Source organism: Trichogramma pretiosum, unplaced genomic scaffold, assembly GCF_000599845.2.
Source record: "Trichogramma pretiosum strain Unisexual culture from Peru unplaced genomic scaffold, Tpre_2.0 scaffold2, whole genome shotgun sequence".
Classification (NCBI taxonomy): domain Eukaryota; kingdom Metazoa; phylum Arthropoda; class Insecta; order Hymenoptera; family Trichogrammatidae; genus Trichogramma; species Trichogramma pretiosum.
The window spans coordinates 4,276,789-4,304,390 of record NW_019641687.1 but is presented as its reverse complement, the minus strand read 5'-3'; the positions used below and the strand labels follow the sequence as shown (position 1 = coordinate 4,304,390).

The window sequence follows — 27,602 nt, the reverse complement described above, 5'->3', positions numbered from 1 at the left end:
TAATCCTTTAGCACGGAAGAAGCTGCGAGCATCACACGTAGCGCGCGCCAGCCCTCCGTGATATGTACTCTTGCATGTAGCTCGAGCAAAGCGAGATGTACACGGGGCTGCTGTTGCTGTTGCTGCTAGCAGCCATGGTAATGGAAGCTAATTGGGTTGCAATTAATACCACCAGGCCGTTGCGATGAGAGCGCGCGGGATAACGATCCACTCTCGCTCGCGCCTGTATCGGTATGTAGCCTCGCTCTCTCTCTTTCTCTCTCGCGCGCGCGCCCCCGTGTATATACCTCATACTCGTATATATAATACACATGTCGACTGGGGTGTGCGGGGTAACGCTGACAAATCAGATTTCCATTATGTTTCCTCTGCGTGTTCTCGTTTAATCTACGTGCCTGTATGCTCGGCGTCTGCGCACCTCTGCCGGCTGCTGCATCACACACCTACGTTTTTGTACAACAACAACAACAACAACAAAAAAACTGTAAATTCTTATATCCAGCGCAGTTGGGCAAATATGTTTCGCGACCTATACGATACAAATCGAAATCTCTTGATCTCTCGAAATAGCGTCTCGGATTCGCGGGAAATTTCTCTCGACTACGTATGCCGCACTGCAGTCCCAGCGTTGCGTGGGATGTTATCAATTTGGTACGTATTCGGGATACTAGCTGCGAAAACTTTAACGCGCATATGTGACTCGGTGCAATCCGGACATTCGAGCTCTGGTATTTCTTGGATATCTTTACTTTCGATGAAGCGCTCTTTATGGATTTTGTCACGTAACACCAGCAGCAGTGTGATAGACAAATAACTGCATTCTAAACTCCGTTGCAACGACGATTTGTCTCGAACTTTGCGCTTTCTAACTTATGTGCATTAGCGACTGAACACGAGCTTGCGACAACCAAAGTCTCGTGCCAAGAAATGACAGTGCCAAACGTTATACTCGGTAAAATAATATATGTGCGTGTATCACGTTTTATTGCGTTCCTAGAGTAATCGAGCCGCAGGCTGATAGTCGTGCTTTTCCGCGATTATAGCAATGTACTTTGAAGTAGATTACACGTACCTTGAGTAAGATTGCATTAAAGCTACACAAAAATTATTAATAAAATGGACTTTTCTAACCAAGTAAAAGAATATCAAATTTCATTATAAATAGAGTCCGCTTTTTTGTACCTAAAAATACGTGTGAAAAGTAATGTAATTTTAAACGATGGATCTGTTTAATGAAAAAACATGTGGCTGCGGTCTGACTGATGAACTGGGAAAAATACGCTGCGACTGAGTTAATCCTGTTCGCATTGCAACAATACGTATGCACGTGTGTGCGCGTCGGTAAGGCGAGAAGCTGACACGGCTCTAAGCTATTCCGCTGGTATCAGGAATAATTTTTTCTCGTTTCGCACGTATGTGTATCGAATGGGCATATACTCGGAGTCGATTTTTTTGCAGCTATATATAAATTTTTTCTCACCCTCTGCCGGCGCCGTTGCACGTTCACTGTATTATACGCGCTGTCTTGTATGGCTTGGAAAAATGCATTTCTCCTATCTCTCTTTCTCTCTCTCTCTCTCTCTCTCTCTCTCTCTCTCTCTCTTTCTCTACGCTATGTTGAACATTTTACAACAATGAAGCTCGTGCACACGGAGGGTGAGCACATTTCTTTAGCTGTGGTACTCTGCTGCCACTGTGCGCGCACAGACACACATACATACAGACTTCTCGCTCGTACACACGTACACACACTCGCGGAGATACACACGCACGAGTGCAGACTTGGTTTATTAATGTCGAGGGCAGAAAGCCACGTTGCGGTTATACTGTGAAAGTGGTGTGGTTTAGTAGTAGGATGTGTGCGGCTTGAGCGCACCTAGGCGCAGCCGAGGATGTACTGCTCGAGCTCGGCAGAAGCAGCCAGCAAGGATTTTCATACATTGTTGGAAAAAAATGTATAGTTTTAAGGAATATCGTTTAGTAGAAGGGGGATTTTGCGCTCGCCCTTTTTTATCCTCGCGCTCGCGGAAAATTCTCTGAATTGCGCTTCATACATGAAACGCGTTCTGAAAAATTGGTCGAGCCCGATCGAAGCCAAGCTCGAAACGATTATTCAATGTCAATCTTTAAAGTTTTGCGCGTGGCCTTAAGGTTGAAAAATATGACTCGAGACGTAGATTGTCGGTTCGCGAGAGGTAGAGGAATAGGAGGAAACGCATTAATGCGAGTATAGTAGCTCAATTTACAGACCGGCGCGTACGTACGCATAGGCCAAGTGCCGGGAAATTCAATCGAATTAAGTCCTGTGTGCAGGCGTATAGGCCGCCGCAAATCAATTGCTCTGCGAAATTGGTAAACGCCCTCATAACTCTCTCTCGCTCTCTCAAGCTCTTTCTATATAGCATGAATGTATGGATTATGCTTAGTGGATGGATTTGCTCTATATAGCGGTAGGTATAGGTAGGAACAGGCCATTTGCCTATTATCCTGTATACGTAGAGTGGCTACTAGTCCGCTACGGCGCTAATAAATCCATCTTCTTTTCTCGATATCACCGCTCGAGCAACGTTCTGCGCCTTCTTCGACTTATTTTTTGCGCCTTTGTATTAAGATAACGTTCGTGCGAGCTCAAAGTTATCCCCCTTTTTTTTCCTTTCCATCGATATACGTATGGATCACGAGGCGAGAGTAGCGGTGTGTGCAGAGGAGGGATAATCGTCAAAAATCAGTGAAATATTCTCAGCACATTCGGGTCATAAATTGCCATCCATTAGGCGAGCATTCATCCCCTCGTATATAGGGTATATATAGCGCGCCTCCGTTGCCTCGGCTGCTACCGCCGCTGCAGTGTATGTGCACATATAATACACGCGAAGCAACCCTCCTCGTTTACCATCAGCATGCGCTTCTTCATGCCTTCTTCTATGCTCGTGCTAGCTGCTACGCTATATACATACACATACGAGTCAGTCAACTACCCCTCGCCGCATCTTACGTTTGTACTTGTGTGGGTGTGCGGCGCACATATATATGCAGCCGAACACATCACTCGCGCCGAGCACGCGACTGCAATTTCAAAACTACCTCTCTAATATTGCATCAGAACATCGTCGTCGTCGTCGTCGTCGTCGTCGTAGCCGTAGTCGAGCAGGTATAGAAAATTGACGTTTACTCTGTATCCCTCGGCCCATTATACATACGAACAAGAATCTGTTTTTTTTTTTCATTGCTTTTACTTCTCCGTATATGCTCACGAGCGAACCGAACGGACGCGGGGGTAACGGTGGGTAATAGTTGCGCACCAGGCAGTTGTAGCTTTTATGCTGGAATTACACGCTCCGCGTTATAATGGACGTTTGCGAGCGGCCGCGCGCAAGCTGCGAATAATAGGTTATTCTTCAATGGAATCAGTTGCGTGTGTGCGGCTATGCGCAGTTCTGTGATATATACTCTGTACTCTGCTGTACCGGTCGCAAGAGAGAGCGTACACACACACGTATACTGTATATTATACGCATCGCGCATGCATATATAGACATTAAAATTTCAAAAGGGCCGATATATATCGGTGGCTGCGCGCACAGTGCGGCTCTCCCGCCAACAACTCGCCTCGATACAGCCCAACCCGCCGACACACAACTGCGTTTCGCCGTACATTTTTGCGTAATTATAGAGCGTGGAAAATTCTGCCAGCGAATTGCTTTGTTTGTTCTGTACAACGCCGCGCGCGAAGCTCTCGGATTAATGGACTTTGTAAGCTGACATTTAAAAGGGCTAAAAACCCCTCTTCTCTTCACTCAATCATCGTCTGCTGCTAGTTCCGCGACTCTACAATTCGAATTTCTTTAATTACTGTCAGTTTAATTGTTAATCTGAGAGTTCGATGTTGCGAACTTTATTTTACAAAATAATTCAACAAAGTACTTGAACACATACTTTCTCCGCATTTTGATGGGATAAGATGAAAAATATTGAAATACACAACACAATGATTAAACTTTCTTTACTTTGTTCGACGTTAACGCTGAATTTAATATCTTTGCAGTTGGAGCCATGTACGTCTGCATGCTGTACGCCATACTCTTTCTCAAGCTGTGGTCCTACGTGCAAGTGAATATGTGGTGCCGAGCGGCCAAGAACAATAATCAATCACAGGGACGACTTCGAAGGCAGTCGCTGAGCTACACCGATCTTCACGGTAAGTTTTGGCCATTTGACATGACCGCCGACGCGACTATTGGATTTTGCGCCCTGCCCCCGATACAGCGGCGGCAGTAGACAATCGCAAAAGTTCAACGATGCGCGCAAATTGACTTGCATATCGCTGCTCACGTATATAGGGTGTACAGTACAGAGTCCGAGCTGGGCCGAATTTTCAAAATCCCAACTCCACCGCAATGATGGAAATATATATTTCCATCGCGCGGACTTTGTGCAATCAACGCTGTTAATATACTGTGCAGTCAAGCTCGGTTCTCATTTCGCTGCACGAGAACCAATAAACAGCATGAATGCTGTACAAGCTCGCGTATATAGGAGCTTTCGATGCACTACAGTCGAGAGCTTACAATGCGCATATAGTATCTTTATTGAAAATATAATGGAAATACTTTCTCTTTCTTTGGCATATAGCTCTTGAGCTTTTGAAACGCCCTCGGCCCCCTTTCCCTCCAGTTGTAGTAGTAGTAGCAGCAGCAGCAGCAGCAGCAGTGAGCAGTGCTTGATGCGTCTAGCGGACGAGAGGATATTTGCACACACACGTACACACATACTGCAGACACATGGTAGTAGTAGCGAGATATTATGTATAAAGCGAAAGCTGAACGCTCGCGTGGCTAGATAATTTCCGGGCAATTTAACTGCCGATCTCGCTGTATGGCTTGCCTCTATTTCCCATCGAATCGAACACTTGTCTAGCGCTGCAGCACAGGCAAGAATATAATATCGATTATTTAAATTTTCCCCTGCAGCGTGGGAGAGCTTTGAGCCGCCGCCGCCGCCGCCACCGCCACCGAATCGCCGCCGCTCTAATCGACCCATTGCTCTCGTTCGGTCGTGATACATGTGCCCGGCGCACTGCAAGCAAGAGCTACACCGCTCAATTACGCGCCAACTATGTATATGCATGCACGAGCTCGAACGTCTCTTTGCGAAATTTCAATAAGCAATCTCTCTTTCTCCGAGTAATATCAGCTGCTTCCTGTGTAGGCGGGTCGATCTCTCTGTTGGCGACGGCGCGAGGGGAAAATCTTGGACTGGCATAAGGCGTCTGCCACCGTGCTGCAAGCCACTACTGCTGCTGCTGCCTTTCTCGCGTGCCAAACACTCGTTTGCCTCGATGACTTTCCCTACTTACTCCCGAAACTCTTGTAACCGAAATCTCTCGCTTACTTTTTCCTCTGCAACTTGTTTAACTTGGCGTGGACGACCCTAAAGCGTCCGGCGCGTCTTCTTTTTAATCGCTTAAAAATGAAGCTACGTATGATTTTCGGCAAAGAACTGTTGAAGAACGAAAAACATCTTGTAGCTGCAGTTGGATTTTATCGTAATAAGTGCACCCGGCAAAATTTCGTGTACTGGCTGCAACTGTAAATGTTGATAGGGTGCCAAAAATCCACTCTTGCCCTATGTACTCGACCTCTTGATGCCAGATTATTTTTCATTTCTTGTAGCTCTTCTGCTCCATACGCGTCGCTATGCGACACGTTATTCGCGCGAATAATACACGAGCACGTGTTACTCGGCAGAGAAAAACTTTTCTTCACTTGCTTCTGATTAAAAATCTTCTCCAGCCAGATTATCAGTATACAGAAATAACTCTCTTTTATATCGCGTACTTTTTCAGCTCCCAGTGGCATAATTTTTACATTGATCATTTTTTGTGTCGTAGTACGTCAATCCGACATCAAAAGATCTAATCTTACCGCGGTGAAATTAGAATTTTCGAAATTACTCTCTGAGGACGGGTTTACTCCGATAAATAAGTTTCAACTATAAATTTGTCGCAAATTTTATTTTCGTAAGAAAACTCGATAAAAAAAAGGTTTAATTTTTTAGAAAATGTAATCAAAAATTGTCAATTTCAACGTCGAGTTACGTTGACAGCTTTATACATTTGTGAGCATAAATTTTTTACATACTCGTTGTTCTCCCTTTCTGTCTCTTTCTCGAACATATATAACATCCACTCGATGCGTGCAAAAGTCGCAAAAGAGAAACAACGAAAATTCCTCGTTATAATACACGAAACTCTTCAGTCTCGTCGCAACGCACGCACACACGACTGCTGTTGCATATATGTATTGCATAAACCACACGCGAAACAATATTATATATTCGAGTGTTTCCTCGTTTTTTTCTTATATATTTTAAAAATATATACAAGGGTACAAGGTATTACATTTTTTTCCTTCCATTCCGTTTGTTGTCTGGTATATAAGATTTTCCACTTGGAAGAGTCGTATATTTTCGCGGGTAAAAGAAGACACGAGGCGCTCGTTGCGTTGCGAAAACATTTTATATCGTGGGACTATTTCTTCTTGCATTATTTTATTTAGTTTCGCATCACTCGCACGAGCCAATAAAACTGCCGAAAGAAATTAATTTATCGCCACGAGCGTACAGTATGCGAGAGAGGCGGTGGCCGACTGTTGACCGAACTACTTTTTGGCAATCTTGCCCCGTTCGTCCAATACTCCGCTTGGCCACAAAAGTATTATAGTGTAGGCTATATAATAAAAGTTGAAAAGTAGCACTCGTTTGGACTAGTGTGGCGCGCGATGAGTTCTTTCTTATTTGAAAAGTGAAAATTGAAACTGAGAACAAATTCGAATATAAGCTTCGGAACTTGCTAAAACTCGTTGAAAAAAACAAACGAGCTGCTTTCCTCATAGCGCTTGTAAATATCGATTAAAAAAACTTGCTTTCTCGCAAGAAAGGCGAGAAAAACAGCCCTCAGAGGTATTATATTTACACCAGCTTTCTTAAAATAGAAGTAGCGCTGCTCTCAAACCACCTTCCGTCAGCCAAGACATTTTCAACCCATGGCGAGCGTATTAAAAAAAGAAAATTTTTGCTGCCAGTTTTCGCGACTATAGTCTTATCGTTTTCCCTTGTCTCGTCTTCGTCGTCGAAAATAGGAAATGTGCAACGAGCAGGGTAGAGCAAATTAAGTAGCGACGCACAGGCGAATGAGCACAATGGGAACTGCGCTCGGGATTCTAAGACTAAACCGATTGGCCGCAGACAGTAGCTCCCAGCTCCTCCGCAAGCTACCTTGGTGATATTTAAATATTATCTTTTTTTGCTTGCTCGCGCTTCAATCCCCACGTTGACTGTAATCAGCTTTCTTTGCTCACACTCTCTTGGGGGTTATTTGAACTGGTTGAATTCGAGCGTGTTATTGTAGCGCTTGTCTCTAATTTTGATAAAATAGCATCGCCCTCGTCACCGTTCTCGTCGCGGATTTGCAAATTTATATTGAATTTTTCATGAGTAAATTTACATCGAGAAAAACCGCGGCGGCGCCTTGATTCATAGAAAAAGGAAAAGTCGATATGGAACATGGAAGTTTGCCAAGGGGCGCAGGTCAATCTTAGCTGTGTTCAGACAAGTCTTTTAACTTTCGGATGTCACGAGTTCGTGCTTACACACTCGCATACACACACCAGACACACACCCACATCTGGTCCGAGTATTTAGGTTTAAGAGGCTTACACATTGCTAATTCCGAGGAATTGGATTACTCGCACGTATGTGTACAGATGGGCAGCAGCGAGCTCGTTCCTGCGCGAGTGCAGGTGAGAGAGTCGACTCCATCGAAAGAGTATACATACCGTTGGCGCCTCGTAGCTTTTGTGTATATTTACGATGCATAGGATTTCTGCGTGCATAAATCAGATAAACTCGTTAACTCGTTAGCGGTAATTGATCGATGTTCGCGAAACAGCAGCAGCAGCAGCAGCAGAGAAACGCAATGCACCTACGTTCATGTGCACGAGATTATAGTAATTTGGCCAGCGAGAATAAAAAAGGAGGAAGTAGTTAAGGCCAGGCTCGAGTCAGACGCGCTGCTGCCGCTGCGAGAGCATGCGTATATATAAGCGGGCGCTTGTTCGCCGGAAAGGGGTTTATATGAAAAGAGAGCTAGACTGAGCGAACGCGTTCTAATTAATTAAAACGCTGATCCATTGAAGAATCGAGGCGCGAGAGTAATTAATTAAACGCGCTCGAACGCCTTCCGCGAGCATCTCCTGTGCACCCCGAGTGCGAAGCTTCGCGTCGCAACGCGTCTCTCGTGCGATTATATTTACCGACGATGATTTGTTTTTTTCATTTTTTTTCTTTTTTTCAAAAACAATAAAAAACGCCATCCGGTATACCGTCAAATGAGCGGGTTGCGTCTGGGTGGAGTTGATAATTATACCTACTGTATGCACGTGTCTATACTCACTTAATTTCTAGCTTCGGAGGCAAAACAAAACGGCTGCGAGTCGGATGAAACGAGACACGAGACAGACGGCGGCGACGGCAGCATCAACACCAGCAGCAACAGCCTCGGCGGCGGCGGCAACAACAGCAGCAGCAGCACCGGCAATTCTGCAGCCGCAACTGCTCCTCTAGTGCAATATCCGGACAACCTGAATCTGTCCGACCTCTACTACTACATTCTGGCGCCGACTCTGTGCTATGAATTAAATTTTCCACGGACTCAAAGGATACGCAAGAGGTATACACGTGTATATTTTTTTTTTATTGCAGATAGGAACTGACGAGGTACCGAGAGAAAGGAAAAGAGAGACTAGGAGACTTTGAATGAAATGAGATTTATTATATGCTCTCTCTGGCTTGTGCCGCTACGTAGCTTTTTGTTTTACTCTAGATTCATTAATTAAAGTAGCGTTAACTAATTTTTCTTCTTCCCTCCTCCTCCTCCTCTCTCGCACTCTCACTCTCTTAGCGAATAAAACGCTGCCTGTATTTATATATGCACGTGCTCTCGCGCTCACACACAACCCTTCATCGTTCATAGTTAATTAAGCTTTTTCTATTATTCAAAACCGCATGCAGCAGCAGAAGTTCATTCTTGTTGGGCTGCCGTCACCCGCGCGCTCTCACTCGCGCTGCTGTGTACTTATTCATTCACTCGGAAAATATTTCGCTTTCATTAAACTTGATTATGAAACTGCATAGCGCGAGCGAGTGAGAGGCAGTGGCAGCAGGCAAGAGAGAGCTAGTCGCGTGAAACGTACTTTTGTTTATGTATTTCATTCTTTTACTCTAAGCCTTTTAAATTAATACGCGCGCGTTTCCTCTGTACGATGGGCTGCAGCTGGCAATCAATGGAACGCGCTACACATCTATAACTCAATTTCCCGAGCGAGCTTTTTTATACATTGATAGAGCTCACCCAAGACATAATAAGCTCGATAATAAAATATTTCTCCGTGTATAAGACTCGGAAGTAAATCTTGATGCATTACACCGGCGCTACCACTCTCGCACGAGATGTCCCATTCATACTCGCGCGCGTCGGTGGCACACAAAAAAAAAAGAAAGAAAGAATCCGCGTGTACAGTCGGACTCGAGAGCTGTACGTAGCAGTAGCAGTTCCTCTCCCAATACCAATCTAATCCCGGCTTCTCTTTGCCCACAAGTGGTAAGGATGAACTATCTTGAATGCCCTTCTGCGTACGGAATTTCAAGTACGAGACAGCGACAGTATTCGATTTGAGCATCCCCCTTTTGCTTTACTTCACTCTCTTTCCCTTTCTCAGCTACCTCGGCTCGGGCGCGCATTGCATTGTACCTGCATGATACATTTCCCCTTTCAGCCTTGGAGCGATCCAAGCGAGCTACTTACGTCGTTGAGCTTTTTTCGCGCGCGCACCCGAGACCCTGCGCGCGCGCCCGTACGTACTTAGAGATATAAAAATTTCGCCGCAAATAACGCGCGCGTCTCTCGTGGGAATTATTAAATTTAGCTAGAATTTTCATGGAGTCCCTTCGTGCGCGGAATATTACCGCAGAAAAGATGATAATGGCTCGAAATTTTTCTCTCACTCACTCGGTATAATATCATCCGCGGGAGCTCTTTTACTATCTTAGCCTTATTTTTTGTTGTCACTTTGCTCCGCAGGTTTTTAATCAAACGCATCCTGGAGGTCGTTGTGGGCTGTCAAGTCGTTATGTCGCTGCTCCAGCAGTGGATGGTGCCCTCGGTGAAGAATTCCCTCATACCCTTCAGCGTAAGTAGAATAAGAGCTTTTTACGTCTCGGCCATTTTATCATCGTAAAAATTCATTATACATCGCATGGACACACACACACACGAACGCACACACGCACCAAAATGGGAATTAGTTTTAGCTCGATGCGTAAAGCTCGAGCCCGGACAAATCGAACGCCGTGAATCAAGCTCGCACGGATCTCGATGGTTATGGCCAGACACATTTGCGGGCGAGCTGCGCCCGTGAAAATTTACCATCAGCAAAACGTGCGACTCTCTTAATGGATCTCGAGCGAATTTAGCTGTAACACGTCCCGCTCGTCCTCGACAATAAAAGTCAATCGTATGTGATATATACATCTGACGACGAATCTGACCATTGAGCTTGGCGCAAACGCCCGTATAGTCTTTAAGTAACGATGCTTTTTGGCTCTTCCGTCGTAAGATTCTGCAAATCATTTTAATCCGCAAATGGAAATAAATTTGATATATCCACAGGCATGGAGGCACGCGAACAACAATAATTAACGCTCAGCTGACTTTCTCGCAAGCACATACAGCCACTCGCTCATTCTCTTTTACATTTTCATGGCTGTGAGCAAACTCGTATGAAAGTGTCAGCGTAGCCCAAGTACTTTCTAACAAGCCGAGCCAGTCATTCAGGCTCAGTACTTTATGTACCACCAGGTTCACTCACTCTCTCTCTCTCTCTCTCTCTCTCTCAGTCTCGCGATTTCGCCGCGCAATTTAATCCTCCTTATACTACTTCTAGCCGGCTCGCAAGCGCGGGGGTGGCAATCATTTGTACGTCAATGCAACACATAACGCGTATAACTTGTTTCTCTCCCTACCCACGAGCAGCCCCCGGTGAGCCGCGCGCTGCACGAGTAAATCTGCTATGTAGGAACAAGCGCGCGCGCGCGCGAGAGAGAGAGAGAGTCTAATCGTGAAATTCAAAAGTTTCTAAAGCCTAACAACTCCATTACAATTCCAGTGTACAAGAGAAGCGAGCGAGGGAGTAAGTGAGAGTATGTGTATGCGAGGAGAAAGAGAGAGAGAGAGAGAGCGAGAAACATAATGGCTGGAGAACAAGCTGAAAACCACGTTACCACTGACGTTGTTGCTTACTACGCTGGCATTAAATAAATTTATCGCGACGAATTGCAGGAAGTATTAACTTTGCGTAAAAGTACATTTTTTTCGCATAAAACTGAATGAGATTTTGTATTGATGAAGAAAAAAATGGAAAATACGTACTTGCAGACAGTATCATACGCTTACCGAGCATCATCCGCATCGAGTACGTGGAGAAAAAAGAAGAGAAAAAGAGGTCGCATCGAGCGTTGAATAAAAGGGCAAAAAAGAAAGAACGATATAGCTTATCGTTTGTAAGAACAAGACACCGACGAGCGAGAGCTTCTTTTCTCGCTTCGCTCCTCGCAGCTTGTCCCCCTCCCCCATGGGAGCGCGTAAAGATCGTATATAAAATCGATCGTTTTCCGGGATTTTTACGAAAACGACCTGTCTCGTCTTTAGCATGCTCTCTATATATACGTATGTACGGCGTGTTGCTTGGCACAATCCATTGACTTTGCGAAATGGATAAAATATTGATTGTATCGATTTTCCATCAACTTGTTACCGAGCCCACCTTAATTCTCTTTCCTTTTGCGAGTCCAACATGTTTTCTTCTTACTTCAGTGCAAGTACCGCTGAAGACAATCCACGAGGAAAAGAGTAAAAATACTTCCTTCCACGTTTCTGCACACAGATGGAAAAAATCCTACTCGAAATAATACACGTAGGTGGAGAGGACTAGACTATTCTCAATCTTCAATGAATGCGTGAAAAGTTTTTATAAATTCTGGAAATGGGCAGCCAAATAACGAAAAAAAGAGGTGGAAATTTTTTTATTCAACTTTTAGCAAACGAAGTCATTTCACGTACAACCATTGGTAACCGAAAAAAGCTTTGGCTAGAAAGTAAAAAGAAACAGTATAGAGGAATGTACTTCCAAAGCACTAGTTTTATTATGAATCTAGAAGCCCAAGAATTTTTTTTTCATCATTATTTTTTTCGTGTGGGCGACATTCCTCTCAACGCATTTCGTGTAGTATTATGCGGTGGCGGTGGAATTCAGGTCGCTTTTTCTGCACTCAACGGCCGATAAAGCAAATGATGTTCTTAAATGTCCATTGACGTCGTTTGGCTCTTTGTCGATCGATACAAACTTTTTAGCGGATCAGTTAATATTTTTATATCAAAATTTCATTATGTATCTGTCTTCGAGAGCTAATGAGAATTAATGATTTATTTTCTCTGTTCCTTACCACAGCTTGATTCGCAATCTCGCGTATTCTAGGGGTTAATTTTTAATTGAAGGGAAGTAATTATTGAAATACTAATTAGAGAGTATCGCTGTATTTCCAATTTATCAGCAAGAATAATTCAAATGAATAAGCGATGTGCCTTGCACGAACAGAATATTCAAACGTAAAATATATTTATGACATTGACATTGCTGCATTATCATAAATCACGCTGTGAGTTATTGTTCGCGCATATTTCAGAATTTTAAGTATGATTAGCGAGAAAAAAAGGCTTGGATCGGAATAATTTTTTATTATCTGCTCTCCGCACACTTTTCCTCGACGAAAAAAGTGCTGCGTCACGCTCGGCTTTTTACTGCTTATGCATCATCATCATCGCGTCGTCATTATAAACACTATCTTCTTTTCTCGGCGTGCAGCCGCAAAAATAACGCGCGCGCAAGGTGAATTAAAATTTTCGCATATTCTTCATTTTTTTCACTTGCGCGTATGAAATTTTTCAACGATTTCATTCTTCGAATCGAATGGAGTCTCCAGTGCCGCGATATAATAAAATGCCCCAGTAGCTGTTGAATTCCCCGGCTGCCGTTTACATACGCACACACACACACTCTATACGTACGTCTTCATTTCTATTCAAAAGCCAAAATGTGTATTGAAATTCACGATCAGCGTCCATAAAAAAGCCTGTAAAGTTCAAGCCTCGTTTCTCATCTGAAATATATACATTAAAAAAATTCTCCTTGACGTTCGGTGGGGCGTCGATCTTTATACACCTCGAATTCTTTCACTCCGAAATATACGAAAAAATTGCTCATGCCTCTCGACACCGCCACCGCGTGCAGTCAATTTTTCTTCGAAACTGTCACAATATTACAAAAGCCAAGCGTGAGTGCGGTTATAGTATACATAAGGCAGTTGCATTTGGGGCCGAAAGATATGTGTGCGCGTCTGCATCGCTGATGTCCACGCCTGTGAAATGTATATACAAGCGTTTATCGATTGCATATTGTATCTATGCAGGCGTGAGCGAGCGCGCGGGTCTGGCTGTATGTGCGCGTGCTGCTGATGTTGCATTATTATAGCTCGGCGAGATGCGCGATCATAAGCACGTACGTTTGCTCTCTCGTGTTTATGATGCTATCTGCATGGCAAACATTTGCCACTACTGTTTCCAGGTGTTTCTGCTGTCTCTCTATATATAGATATGCGTTATATAGATTGCACATCGCCTGCACTCGAGCTATTATAGTCCACTGTTACTTGTCCGTCTGTTAATGCAAAAGTACAAGAAAACACATTTTCAAAAGAAGGTCGAGCAAAAAAGGAAGGAGAGAAGAGAGAAAAAGCACTCAAGATCTGATTCTCCGTTTTTTGCGCGTCTTGGGACGGGTTGACAAAAAAATTGGCCTGTCTGTCAACGAGACGGTAAGGAGCTTTACGATTCTCCTTGGCTCACAGCTCCTCTTTCTCATCGTTCGCGCATTATCGCCTCGTGTTATTTCAATTACCAAGGCGTAGGGTCGAGCTGATGTAAATCTTTGCATCTCTCAAAGATACCTTATATATAATATATACGCGCGTATAATAGAAATGTGTTAGTGTATCTATGTATGTCGAGGGGAAAGAGACGAATGTGCGAAAGAGAAAGAAAGCGAGAACTCGTACTTTTCAGCAAATTCAAATGACGAGGCTTTTATATCTTTGTGTGTATATAGAGCACCAAGATGGAGATGTGACAAGATAAATATAATTAAAAGGCACTTGAGAAAAGCTTCTACGGGAATGAAGAGCGCTGCGCTATGCTTTATATTCGAAGCTCTTTGTAAGTCGCTATGCCTTTTCCTTCAACGTTTTCAACACTCGCTGGCAAAACTGTGGGATATTTTTCAGTTACTCGCGAATCTTGCGCAGGTATAACAAGAATGTAATTGTCTAATTAAAAATAACTATCGGTCAAGGTGTTGGAATTGAATACTCAACTCGGTTGAAGCAGTTTTTTATTTCCCCTCAACTATACCTACACTCGACCTTGAGGTAGAGTAAAAACCTCGACATCGCGCCGGGCTACGCGAGTACACGTTCGAATGAGAATGTCGTCGCGCCGGAGACACACACACACAACGCGATGAGTGGCGGGGATGGGGGTATAAAACGTCTTATATAGTGTAAGTACTGCCTCGCGAATGGCTTTAATTAATTGACGGCAACAGTTAGAGAAGTAGTGGCTCTCAGAAAAGTGGAGTGAGAGGTGCTAATTGAATCTACTGGCTTTTTTATTACCCTCGTACTCTCGACGCGCGTATACTATATATCTGTATGTGTATATGGCGAGAGGGGTTGTATGGCACACGAAGCATTGTTGTTGGCTGAGGAATTTGATGCTTCCGAGGCGGTTTTTCTTTCTGCGCACTCGATAGTATTATTGCATCTAGTCAAGCGCGCACTCGCCCCGCGTTTGGAAAACTTTCGCGAGATGCAGGGAGTAAGACGAGACAGCGGAATTAAATTAGACCAAGGTATAGATTAAGAAAAAAGAAAGGAAAATACCTCTTGGACTTTATTTATTTCTACGAAAGTTGTTGTTTTTTTTGTTTTCCATCTTGGATGCGGATGCAGTGATCATCGATATGCGCGCAACGTTACGTCGGCAGCTGCGTCGAGTTAGCATGAATTGTTGGCCTTATGTGCGCGAGTCGTACACAAAGCACACAACGTGCAATGAGCCAAAAAAGCTTACATAGCTATTGCAGTGCTGCGCGTCCTGTGGCAAAACCACCACACACGTTCGTATAATTTACCGTAGCAATTCACCCATGCATTAGACGCAATCCACATGTACGTATGTATGTATAAATGTGTGTGTGGCGCACTCATCCACCTACACCCACGCGCATACGCCGGGCGTATTTAATTATAAACTTTCACCTTAATATTCCATGATCCATTCTGAGCGTGTTACTCCTAATTCGTTTTGCCTCTATCTCTCGATGTAGTGCGCATAAAGCCTTTACCCTCGATGTGCACTTTGGTTATGTATACATGTATATACACTCACACACTCGCGCACATACACGCCCACACAGACACACATTCAGCTCGTCTTTATGTATGCCTTTTAGGCATACCTTTATGCTGCCATTCTCGTGCAGTTACACACTGTTGTATAAGGAAAATTAATGTAATTCCGAACTTTGTGTGTGACCCATGTGGATGTACATCTACTACAGAGGCGATATTCGTTTTGTGTTTCAGAATATGGACGTGGCCAAAGCCTCCGAGCGACTCCTCAAGCTTGCGGTAAGTTAAGCAAATTTCTATCTTTTATATCTCGGCGCACGACGACTTTTATAAATCGTAAATAATAAAAGGAATAAACGCTCCGTTTATCTATCGCACGGAATTTCGCACTGGTCCGCGCGTGCTTGGCTGCGTATATAAAAATCTCATAATATCGAAGCTTATTGCGGTGGTCGACCTTGCGAGAGAGGAATAGTGAGAGAGCGGAAGAGAGAAAGAGAGAGCTTTATGACGGCCTCTTTATGTACTTCAATGAAAATCGAGTTATCCCAAAGTTCAAGGATGCTGCACTGTACGCCATACTCTCTCCCTCTCTCTCTCTGCGCTGCAAACTGTTAAGCCGCAATGAAATTTTCTAGCTTTCTCTCTTTCGCGCGTATACGCGTATTATGTGTATGGAAACAATAAGCTCTTTCGCTATCTCTGCACGTTTAATGCATTCCGAAGTCGTATAGCAGATATTCGATGATAATCCTTGCTTTTTTTGCGCATAAAATATATCGAGTCGCACTGATTCTCATTTCATTCTCGATACTTAGCTGCATTGATTTATGTGCACTCTTGGCGCTTATAAATGATAGAGTGCGCAGTATATACGCACAGCGCGAAATATGTTGAATTAATAACCGAACGCTATAAGTGCCTATCTTCCGATCAATTATAAAAGCCTCTCGAAAAATTGCACAGATAAAGTAAAATAATTCAATGCAAGAGAAAAAAATTAAACGAGAGGATCGGAATTTAGCCTCGGTAAAATTTAGTCTAGCCACGCGTATGTCGCACTCGTATGCCGCAGCCGCAGATGCGGTGTATTATTAAAAGTGACGTAAACCGTTTGGAAATAATGCGATGATTGCAGAGTGTACCAACCTATCGACCCTAATTACGATCGAGCGAGATGGAGCGAGGGATTTGGCTTTGTTCGGAGAGATTAGCTAAGCTATGTGACCCGAATTTTGTTTACCGTAGTTATTTTTTACGAAATTTTATTTTTCGGTATAAAATAAAATTTATAGCATAAAAATATTATACTCGGTTAGCACATTTGGATGATTTGCTGACGACTGCTGCATCGTCCGAAAAGAGCAAAATTTCAGACGTGCCTGCGAAGTTCTCGTTCAGAGACACACTTCCGCATGCAAATGGATGTGTGCTTCATTATCGCGTTGGGAAAGATCGTCTCACTATCGTCGCTCTCTGTTTTTCGTCTCGGCGCTTATAATCGATATTTTTCATTTTTCTCCCGCTTTCAATGCACTAGAGCGCAGACAACGCTTCGTTGAAAATAAAATTAGAACGACGTGCTCCGCTGCATTTTCTATATGCTTCAATCCGTTCTTCTCTTGGCTTTTGTCTCTTGTCTTCGTTAGTTCGATATCGAGCGCCAGCCATCGCATATACGTATCGTCCGAAATCGCAGCAGCTCAGCACGGATCGTTAAAATTTCAGACACAGGAGTTGTGTTCATGCTAGACACATTTTACAATCGTCCGAAATTGGCACATCATTTATTTTGCATTCTCCGCGCGTTAACGAAAATCCTGTGTGTATCGTCATCGTCATTGAAAGACTTCTGGGGGTTTTTTTTTTACGAACGCATCGTTTTAACGAGACTGTGGAACAGCCAAAGACGACAGTGAACGCAGAGCACGCGTAGAGTATATAACCGGTTGGAACTTGTTTTTTTTTCACGTTTGTTTGGAAATAAAGCTTTGTAGCCGGGCAAGGTATTGCTCTCGAAGTCCGTCCAATGTTGCTATTGCAGCACGATCGGGTGAAATCGAAATTAAAACGTCAGTGCTCACTCGCAGCAAGAAGGAGAAGGTTTTTCCTTTATATATAGGATACTAGAAAATCTTCTTGTATGGCCGAGGGAGCCAGTGAGAGATGCTCTTTTGAGAACGAGTGTCCGCCGCAGGCGCAAAAAGGAGCGACTTGACCGTCCTTTCAAGCTTTGTACCGACACAGACATTATTAAACCCTTTGACGTTATATAGGAAAGTCTTGAAGGATCTCTCACGAGGCGAGGAGCCAGAGGAAAGATACGAAACGAAATAACTTCCGAATTTTCACCTTGGCTGCGTTGCGAGCTTTCGATGCTTTTATTACTCTCCCTCTCCCGCGCACTCTCTTTTTCGCTCGTTTAGTGCCCTTCTCTTTCGCGCAACGAATTCAATGCATGATTTTAGAATTAAAAACGAAGCGAACATCCGGCAAAATTAAACATGCGTGTCTGGATTTGTATTCGATAAATTTTCTTATACATATATCACTTTGCGCGCGCGACTATTGAAATCTCGCTCGGGCATTGTTTGATCAAACTTTTTTTTTGCGTGAACAGCGTCCTAAATACGATATTTCACAAAAGTTGCTTTCTATTTTAGTGCACGCGCGAGCCGCGCGGGACAGTCAAAATGTTAGTTATTTTAACTGCTGCATATGTATCTTTCTCCCACTGCCTTTCTCTCGCCCTCTCTCCTCCCTCTCTCTTGGTTGCCTATACAAAATGAAGCTCGATGATGCAAAATAAAACAAAAATTCATCGCTTCCTCGTTGGAAATTGTTGATTGCGCGCAGCGGACCGGCTCGGTTGCGACTCGGTCGCAACTCGGAAATTAAAGTTTATTTAAAATAACGAAAAATGATTAATGAATTGTCGCATAGTTGCATTCAGTACGATTAATAAATTTAGTTTTTTTTATTTTGCTCAATATATATTTCTGCCAACAGATACCCAACCATTTGATGTGGCTATGCTTTTTTTACCTGACTTTCCACTCCTACTTGAATTTAATGGGCGAGCTATTACACTTTGCCGATCGTAATTTCTACAGCGACTGGTGGAATGCCAATAATATCGATACATTCTGGAGGACTTGGAATATGCCGGTTCATCGATGGGCTCTCAGGTAAAATATATATCAGTCTTGCAAATATTCAGAGGTAAAAAATTTCAAAATACTTGGCCGCAAAATCGAATCACTTACCGAGCATTAGCTCTGGCAGTGTCAGTCATTTAATAACATACAACGTTCATTCGATTTTGCGCAAAATAAAATCATCCGACGTGTCGTATCGACCATGAGTCGTCGAGTGGCAAAAGAAGGAAGCGAGAAAGACGCGCGCACAGTTCCAGCAACGCGCGATAAATATAAGAAAGTCGTTTAGGAATTATGCTCACGGACGGACGAAGAAGAAGTAGAAGAGCGAGCAGCAGCAGCAGCAGCAGCGTCGGCTGCAGCTGAAGTCGCGTCGTATTAAATTTGCCACGCGTCTCTATCTGATCGAGTTATCTATCTCTCGCGAACGAGTGCTCATCTCTTTTGGAATTCTTTTCCGCCTTTTTTTCATCTCTCTCTTTCTGTCTTTCTCTTTTTTTTATTTTATTTTCATCACAATATGAAACCATCTTCTGCTCGAAGCAATTCACACTTTCGCGATATAATAAAATTCAATGGGCTTGCTAGCCGAGTGTGTACGTTCGCTTACTTTCATTTATCAAATAAACAGAGATCCCGAAAAGCGTGTTTTTTATCGCCACACGCGCTGCGCGAGCTCCGTGTAAGCGCGATGATTGCTATGAAGTATAATAATTCAAAGTTACGTTAAATAAATACGATAGAGGTTCACTTAGAAAACCAAACTGCCCAATGGCTAGCACCGGGATATATGTACGTACGTGGAACTGCGCTCGTCTCTCTCTAAACAAATAACACAAGTCATACGCACTGCAGCTCTGGGTGTATAAATAAAAAACAAGTATCCGAGTGGGAAAAAAATAGCCCAGACACATCCAATTCAGTGGTATTATTTTAACGAACAGCTAGCACATAGGCAGTGTACACACGCGCAATATACATACGCGTACACGCCGAGACAGCAGTACAGCCATGGTGGCAATTGAAAATATTGCTGCAACTATATTACTCGCCATATAATATTGCTACCACGGCTACGCAGCAGCAACAAATGCTGTGAGTTTTGCAAGTTAGATACAAATAAACAGACGGAAAGACTGGACGAAACATTTTTTTAGTAGCCTTAAGTATTGCTCAGCTGGCAATGCTGCTCTCTCGGTGTATGCAGCATTTACACCATTTGCGTTGAGGGATGGTAGCTGCACTGCACACTCGTTGCGTTTTTGCGTCCGTGTGTGTATATATGCCTGCGCGTGAGCCCTCGCTATGTGTATACAAAATGCTCGCTTCACTCTAACGCCTGATATTTATTTCACTCTCGAAGTTGCGCGCGAAGCCGAGCGATCAAGCAGACACACGACTAAACTGGCGCACTGCCACATATATACATATACTCATACCCACACTCGAGCACAAACGCGCACACGAGTGTGTAGCAGCTACTCGTTTTTTTTTTTTTTTTTGTAAAAGCGGCAAGTTTTCATAAATGAGATATTCGGCAATTTTGCAAGTACGCGCGAGCGCGTGTTTATTCCCGCAGCGAGATGGGAAATTGATTACGCAAGTATTCAAAGGTTCAACCACCGCTCGAGATATTGTTTTTGGTGCAGCGGCAGCGGCACTCGTAATATCTCACGTAAGCCTAGGCAGAAGCAAGCGCGCGCGCGCAGTATATGCCGGAGTAACGTGATATAAAAAGTTTAGGAAAATAATTTAGCCATTCCGCTCTCGCAGTGTACAGCTCGTTGCCTGGAATAAGGTTTTAAAAACGTCACTTCTTGGCGTATACACATATACACACGGGCACAAACACACACGTACAAACGTTGTGCCGAGCGCAGAGGGTGCGGGCGCTTCTTCCATAACACTCAGGACTTAGACGCGCCTTGCACACGGACTTGCCTTTACACGAACACACACACACACACACGACACAAGCGTGGGTCGCTTGCTCCTTTTAAAGTTTCATACGCTGCACAGCGGCTGGGTGGTAGGGAAAAGTTAGGAAGACCCTGTGGACGCAAAAAAATAAGTATACACGTGTGTGCGCGCCAGCGTTGGAATTTAAACGCGTGTAAAGACATGACTTGGGAAGAGAGAAAAAAAAGAGAGACTTTTCTCTAAATTACGAGGCTAACATCATTTGTATGCGCGCACGGTGCAAGCTTACACGCATATTCCCGAAAAAAAGGAGAATTAAAGGAACATTTTTTTAACTGTTTCTCGCAGAGGTAAAAAAAATGCTTGTGTGCTGAGCGTTCGAAAGTATAAAACAAATGACATTTTTGACACATTTTTCGGTAGCGATAAGCGCTCGAAACGTTCGCGGCCTCGGTCATAATAGCGATCGCACTGAAGCCCGCACCCGGAGCGCTACTAAATAAGCCACAAACTCTTAACGTGAATTTTCAGCTGACGGAGGAAGAAAGAAGAAAGAAAACTTCATTCCGCTAACCGAAAATTAATTTTCCCTTCTCTCTCTCTTTTTCATGACGCACAGGCACTTGTACATACCGATAGTCGAGATGGGCTACGCCAAGAATACGGCCAGTATTACGGTTTTCTTTATCAGCGCTTTCTTCCACGAGTACCTTGTTAGCGTGCCGCTAAAGACCTTCAAGATCTGGGCGTTCATGGGTATGATGGGCCAGGTAAGCGACGAGAGAGAAGCACTTTCTTATTACCCTCGTTCCACCGCCGAGAGAGAAATGAGAAAGATGCTTGCGCGTTATTATTTTCATTGCTATTTCATAGATATATACGTATATATTATAAGTGCGCGCGAGAGCTCGCAATTTTAATGTCATCCGGATCGAACTTTATGCACTTTTTAATTTATAAATTCATCGGGGACCGGCTTTTAAAAGATTGCTGTAAAATATTCAGACAAGAAAAAAAGTGAAATTGTATAATTGATATATAACACCCGAGCTTGCAAACAAAATCGGATATTTAGAAAAATTCTATCTATTCGAGCTTTCAAGCACAAACTTTATCCTCTTGCGCGTGCTTGATATAAATGTACGTCACTAAGTGCATCGGGCCATTCGCGCGAAAAAAATTTTTTTTTTCCCCCCGAGCTCTCCGTCTCTGTGTATATACATACATATAGCTACCTATAACGCTCTTTTGTGTACACACACATACATACAGATTCCACTATCGGTACTGAGCAAGTTGGTCGAGAAGAACTGGGGCGCCAGATGGGGCAACATCGTCGTCTGGGCAAGTCTTATTATAGGCCAACCCCTTTGCATCATGATGTACTATCACGACTACGTGGTCACCCACTTTGGCGACGCTCTGCTCGAAGATTACTCGGTCGTCTAGTGAGAGAGAGAGAGATAGAAGAGAGAAGAGAGAACGAGAGAGAGCGAGCAAGCGAGAAAGAGAGTGGGAAGAGAGCAACTCCCGACGACGACGACGACACAAAAGAGGTGGAGGAGAAGAATACTCAACCAAGATGTTACTGCTCTTCTTCTATTCCTTTATACGGCAATGTCATCGTCTTCTTCTTCTTCTTCTTCTTCTTTTTTTCCTTTTCTTTCCGACAGGTATTACCTTTATTTGTTTTCTCCGCATTATGACCTGGTGCTGAATATACGACAAGTACAAGTTGGCTACTGTGTGCGACCTTTCTCTCTTTTTTAGACCCTTTCCTTTTTTCCCTTTTTCTTTTGTTACATCGCTGCGATCCTACATTACTTTTATTTTTATTAATACCGTGCCTGCGAGTGTGAAATATTTTTATCGACTATTTTGTACTTTACCGATTTATTATTTATCGTGTTACTCACTACTTTCTCATGACGGTCACACGAACGCACACACGTAGGGGTAAACAAAAATAAATACTTTATATATATTTGTTATTCGAGATTACACTCAATAGGTGTATGACTTGTGTGCTACAACGACATATGTTTTATTATCGCAGCTGTTTCGCACGCGCATTGAATTATTACTTTTTTGATATCAATAATCGACGCGTCTATTGCGCGAGCGACGAACAAAGTTCGACGAAACTTTTGTAAATAAATTTGCGAGATTTTACAATTATATTTTATATTTATATCCTATCTGTTATTAGCTGAGCGCATGGGAATGGGAGCACGCTACGAGTGTTATTTACGGACTGCTGCAATGATGTATGTATATGAAAATGGAGTGATGAGAAAAATATGTATATGTATAGAGAGATAAAGAATGCTCCATGTGAAATTCGAGAAAGTTGAGAAAGAAACTGCGCGACGAGATGAAGTTACCCGTAAACATGTATTTTAATACGTTTAGCCTGTATGCACGCGCGCTCTACAAGATGAGTTTTTATATACTCCACTGCATGCACGCACACACGTAGACGTGTGGCGTACACACATACACACTCATACGCACATACACATTCGCGCATTTCTAGCTCTTTCTATTTCTTTTCGGTAAAAGTCAGAGTGTGTCTGTCTGTCTTTATCTGTTTGTCCGTGCGTATATGAGTAGATAGTTATTGTATGCATAATGTTATTACTCTGTGTACCCTCTGCTCTTTCACTCGGCGCGAGCAAATTTTTTTTTATACGAATATTGCACTGAAAAAGGAATGATGATATGTTTATGACGTTAACGATGAACTGTTGAGCGAACGTGTATCTGATCACAGGCTCGTCGACGACGCGTTCATCAAAAGTCTTAACAATTGAAAACGCTCAACATTTTTTGTACATAATATATTCTTGTAATAATATGGGAAATAACGATGTAGAAGTATGAATAAATTTTCATGAATTTTTAAGCTGAACTCGAGTACATTCGTAATCATTGAAAAATTCATCCCTCAATGACGCAAGCTCAAACAGTCATTAGCAGCTTGCAGCTTTTCTTTCGTAACAGCACCCATGATCTCAAGGATCCTCTCCAAAGAAGAATGAATTCGTGAAACAACAGCGGTCGCAGCGGCAGGGGGTCATCAACGTCAGACAGATGAACATATACGTCAGCGTCTGCTCGTAATATATACCTGAGAGTTACACGAGAAGTACATATATACACTCACGCACATACCGTAATAGGGATTCTCCCTTGGAAACAAGATGACATTTCACACGTCCAGAGCTTTGCTGCTTCGAATAACACACGATGAGCTGACTGATATGTGCGTTAATATGTGTCTTGAATTTCAAGCTTTCTTTTGTTGTAATCAGACGTGTGATGTAATATAACCATTTGTCAATCCGAATTTGATTATTTTATGCGGCTATCGAAGAAATTTCACCAAAAGGTAAGTATTTTTACTTAAGTAGTAACAAATATCGAAAACGACCAAATTACTCGATTGATATCTAGTTTCCCGCAAGAACATTCGTAATTCGATGCGTTAACTAAGTTAATGCGACTCGAACGAGAAGATAGGTTGTTATGTTTCGAGCGCCATAAAGGTATTTCCTCGAGCTCGTTTTCATTGAGCGAATCAGCATTTACATTTTGGATACGAAATATCTGATAGTACTCGTACTATTAGTTGCTACTTTGACCGAATCACAGAAGCTAAAACGAAAGTTTCCAATTACATTTTTTTATCATTTTGGTGAAATTTTGTTAAATCAGCTTCATAGTTGGTTATATTCAATATATTTCAAATCACAGCAGAATCGTCTACTAAGATATTTAACATAAATCGAATAAGTATGCTTTTTATAATGCAGAATTTAAATTAGAAAATCAGTGAAACGAGAGCTTTCCAACCATTACAAAGAGATACATGCACCACCGATCGCAGTATACATTTGAAGGTAAATACGAACGTTTGTCAGCGCGTACATATCTTACGATTATTTGTTGAGCTCAGAGGGTGAGATGGAGTTTTTCAAATTGGTTGCAACATTTCAAAGAGAAAATGTTGGATCGCTCTTTATTCACATAGTATAGCATGCAACATAAAGCAAAATAGGCAATCAATGGATAGTTGAAACAATCGCACAATGCAGATCGAGAGAAATTATTCCCATAGCTTCCGCAGTGCAAATCGTTTTCTCGTGAAATATTCAAATACCCTCCGCTCTTAGCCAAAAAACGAATGCGAAACAATAAAGGCAGTATCTTTGTCGAAAAAAAGGATAAATCATCTCTAGGAAAAACTTTCATTTCTCTGGCAAAATTCATGCAACAATACGCACGTTCTCAGTTCTCATTACTTGAGCTCTGTTTCTCTATTCCTGTTGGTGTGCTCATGGCTGGGTGTGCATTGCACATATACAGAGTAAAAACTACCATTCAAACAATTTGGACAAAAACCAGAACGTAGCTTTCACTTCAGTGAAGAATTTTGCATGTATATAAGCTCTCTCTCTCTCTCCCCGCATTTGGCGTCGAAACCTTCAAAAGCTCTCGGGCGAGCGCGTGCACTCGCACCGAAAAACCACATCTCCTTTGCACGCGCACCTGTGGGCGGATGGAAAAAGAGTGGAAAAAAAAAAAGAAATAAACAACAACAAAAAATAGACATACACTCGCGTTTTTGAATTGCTGTATGGCCGCGCGTATATGACATCATTGTCGCCAAAGAGCAGCCGGAATTTTGTCACGTGCACGCGATGTACTCGAAACATTGGCCGCACGCCGCAACGCATTGAATTATGAAGATTCTTTGTGAGTCCTTGGGCCGTTGTTTCGTGAATTTGTCAAGTATGACTCGTTTTTAAAAGCTCGCTATACAGAAATTCGTTGACATCCCAGTTCTTTCAATGCACGTTAGCATCAATAACTCTCTCACGAAAAAAAAAGAATTACTCCCGATGGTAAAACAAGGCTCTTGCGCGCGCTCGTATACAAGTATATACGCATAGCGGAGGCGCGCGTATCCACCTGATCCTGACGCGGGGGTGAGTAGCCGCACGCTGCTTATGCGTACATGGCCATAGCGAATGCGATATATATATATACCACTATACTATAACACAGCCGTGCGTATATAGGTATATAGCCTTCGGCAGACGACACGCTTGCGCGCAAGAGGGGGCGCGAGCGGTGGCGGCAGCGTCGAGACGGCGAGGCTATAAGGGCGGGTGCGCTCCGCACGATTCCGCAGTGTTAGCGTGGCTGCGCGATCTGTCGCATCGTCGAGCAAATTCGCGCGCGCACCTCCCCGATCTGCACCACGACTGCACTCGAGTACTGCAGCTCGTTATTTCGGATCTCTGTAGATGATCGTCCGGCTACTGATACGTGTACGCGTGTGCCTGTGTGGTTCTTCTGCCTTTTTCGCTCTGAACGCGCTTTGCGATTCCCTAGTCACAGACATTTCGCCGTCGCGATATCAGAGCGCTTCGATAAATTCTTAACGAGTGTTTCGCCTCTGACGCCTCGTGCGTGATGTGATGAACCTTCGCGACGGACACGCTAGTGTTTTTCCAATTTGTTACTCGCATCGACAGGAGCACGCGATGCTACTACTGCAAGGATTTACAGGTGCGTAATTTTTGCGCGAATAAACAACGCGTACACCCTATATTTACGCGAATCTGCGCATGTACTCGACTCTGTATGAATGTGTAAATGTACGGTTTCATCTCTGCTGCCGTTGCTGACTAGGACATGTATAAGTGTGTGCCACCCAGAGTGTGATACGCGCGCGAGTTCGAGGCGTTGAACCCGAAGAGAGCAGGTGTTGGTTGCTGCCGCTACTACTACTACTACTACTACTCCTCCTGCTGCTACTGCTGCAGCTATACGTTATATCGTTGACTTTAGGTCATACTCTTATTTGCGCATACTTCTTTTTCCACTATTTTCCATTCGCTGCGGCAAACTTTTCGGTCGTTAATTAACAAATGAATTAAACAAAGAAATGTTCCGTCGCGAAATCACCTCACTGTTGACAAAAATTAAAACGCCGGGAGAAAATTTTTATAAATGCCTCAAAGCGAATTGCCAAGTATGTGTGCACGAGGTGATGCCGCTGCAGCAGATGCAATATAGAGCCAAGCGAATTTTAGCCTCCTCGCATCCTCTTCCATCTCTTCCTCATACCACCGTATATATAGCAGATAGAGGAAAAAGTTCACCTCGATATTAAGGCGGTAAATATTGATTTTAAATTTCCTTCTTATCCAGCCTTACTCTATCGTAAAAACGAACAAGAAGAATATTTACCTGCTTTATGCACTTTTCCCACTCTTTCCTCCTCTCGCCCACTCTTGTGGTGTATTCTATATTATATAGATATATACATTTTTCCATGTATTCTTTTTATTTTGTGCTAAGCAGAAACCCGGTCTTGCGTGAAATTCTTTAAAAAAACAAGCTTTCCCTCATCTCTTTACAAGTTCTATTCTAGAAGAAAAAGCCCGTCATTTTTCTATCATGTACACACACGATCTCTTGCGCACGTGTTTGTGTGTGTGTGTGTATGTGTGAGCATGTGTGTGTATCCTGTGATCGTGTACTCGCATTGTGTCACATTATAATTTTTCCTCGTTCGAAGCTCGTTCGATACAAAAGAAAGCAAAAAAGCAAAGTTAAACGCACGCGGACGTGGCTACGTGTGAACGTGTACAGCTCGATGGTCGTTATAATTTTATCAGCTGAGATTTACTCTGCATTATATACATGTATAGGCAGCAGCACTCGTTAAAGTTACGTGCAATAATGAGATCACGAAAGTTGATTATTATAATGAGGAAGGTGCGAATCCTCTCTTTCTCTCTCTTTCTCTTTTCCTTTTTAAACTGAGTGATATAGGCTTGCTGCTGCTGGCAACGAGGCAGGCGAGTCCTCGTGAGCGAAAGAGGGTAGAATGCAATGTCATCCTCGTCGTTTGCGCGCGTAGCATACTCT

At 43.2% G+C, this 27,602-nt stretch overlaps 2 protein-coding genes across 3 annotated transcripts in view; both read left to right on the top strand.

Annotated features, from left to right (window-relative positions):
- The window catches only part of LOC106658702 (diacylglycerol O-acyltransferase 1), a 55,080-nt gene extending 32,593 nt beyond the window's left edge, over positions 1–22,487 (top strand). For both annotated transcript variants that reach the window (XM_014380778.2, XM_023461434.1), the window contains exons 7-13: positions 4,046–4,198; positions 8,464–8,728; positions 10,139–10,247; positions 15,814–15,858; positions 18,589–18,767; positions 21,277–21,427; positions 21,930–22,487. In XM_014380778.2, coding sequence (XP_014236264.1) covers positions 4,046–4,198; positions 8,464–8,728; positions 10,139–10,247; positions 15,814–15,858; positions 18,589–18,767; positions 21,277–21,427; positions 21,930–22,106 — 1,079 coding nt within the window. In that variant the 3' untranslated portion in view covers positions 22,107–22,487. The remainder of the gene's footprint in view (positions 1–4,045; positions 4,199–8,463; positions 8,729–10,138; positions 10,248–15,813; positions 15,859–18,588; positions 18,768–21,276; positions 21,428–21,929) is intronic.
- Positions 22,488–25,874: 3,387 nt separating this feature from the next.
- LOC106658808 overlaps positions 25,875–27,602 on the top strand; it is a 28,854-nt gene continuing 27,126 nt past the window's right edge. Inside the window, exon 1 of the mRNA XM_014380929.2 lies at positions 25,875–26,234. The gene's annotated coding sequence lies outside the window, so the exon portion shown is untranslated. The remainder of the gene's footprint in view (positions 26,235–27,602) is intronic.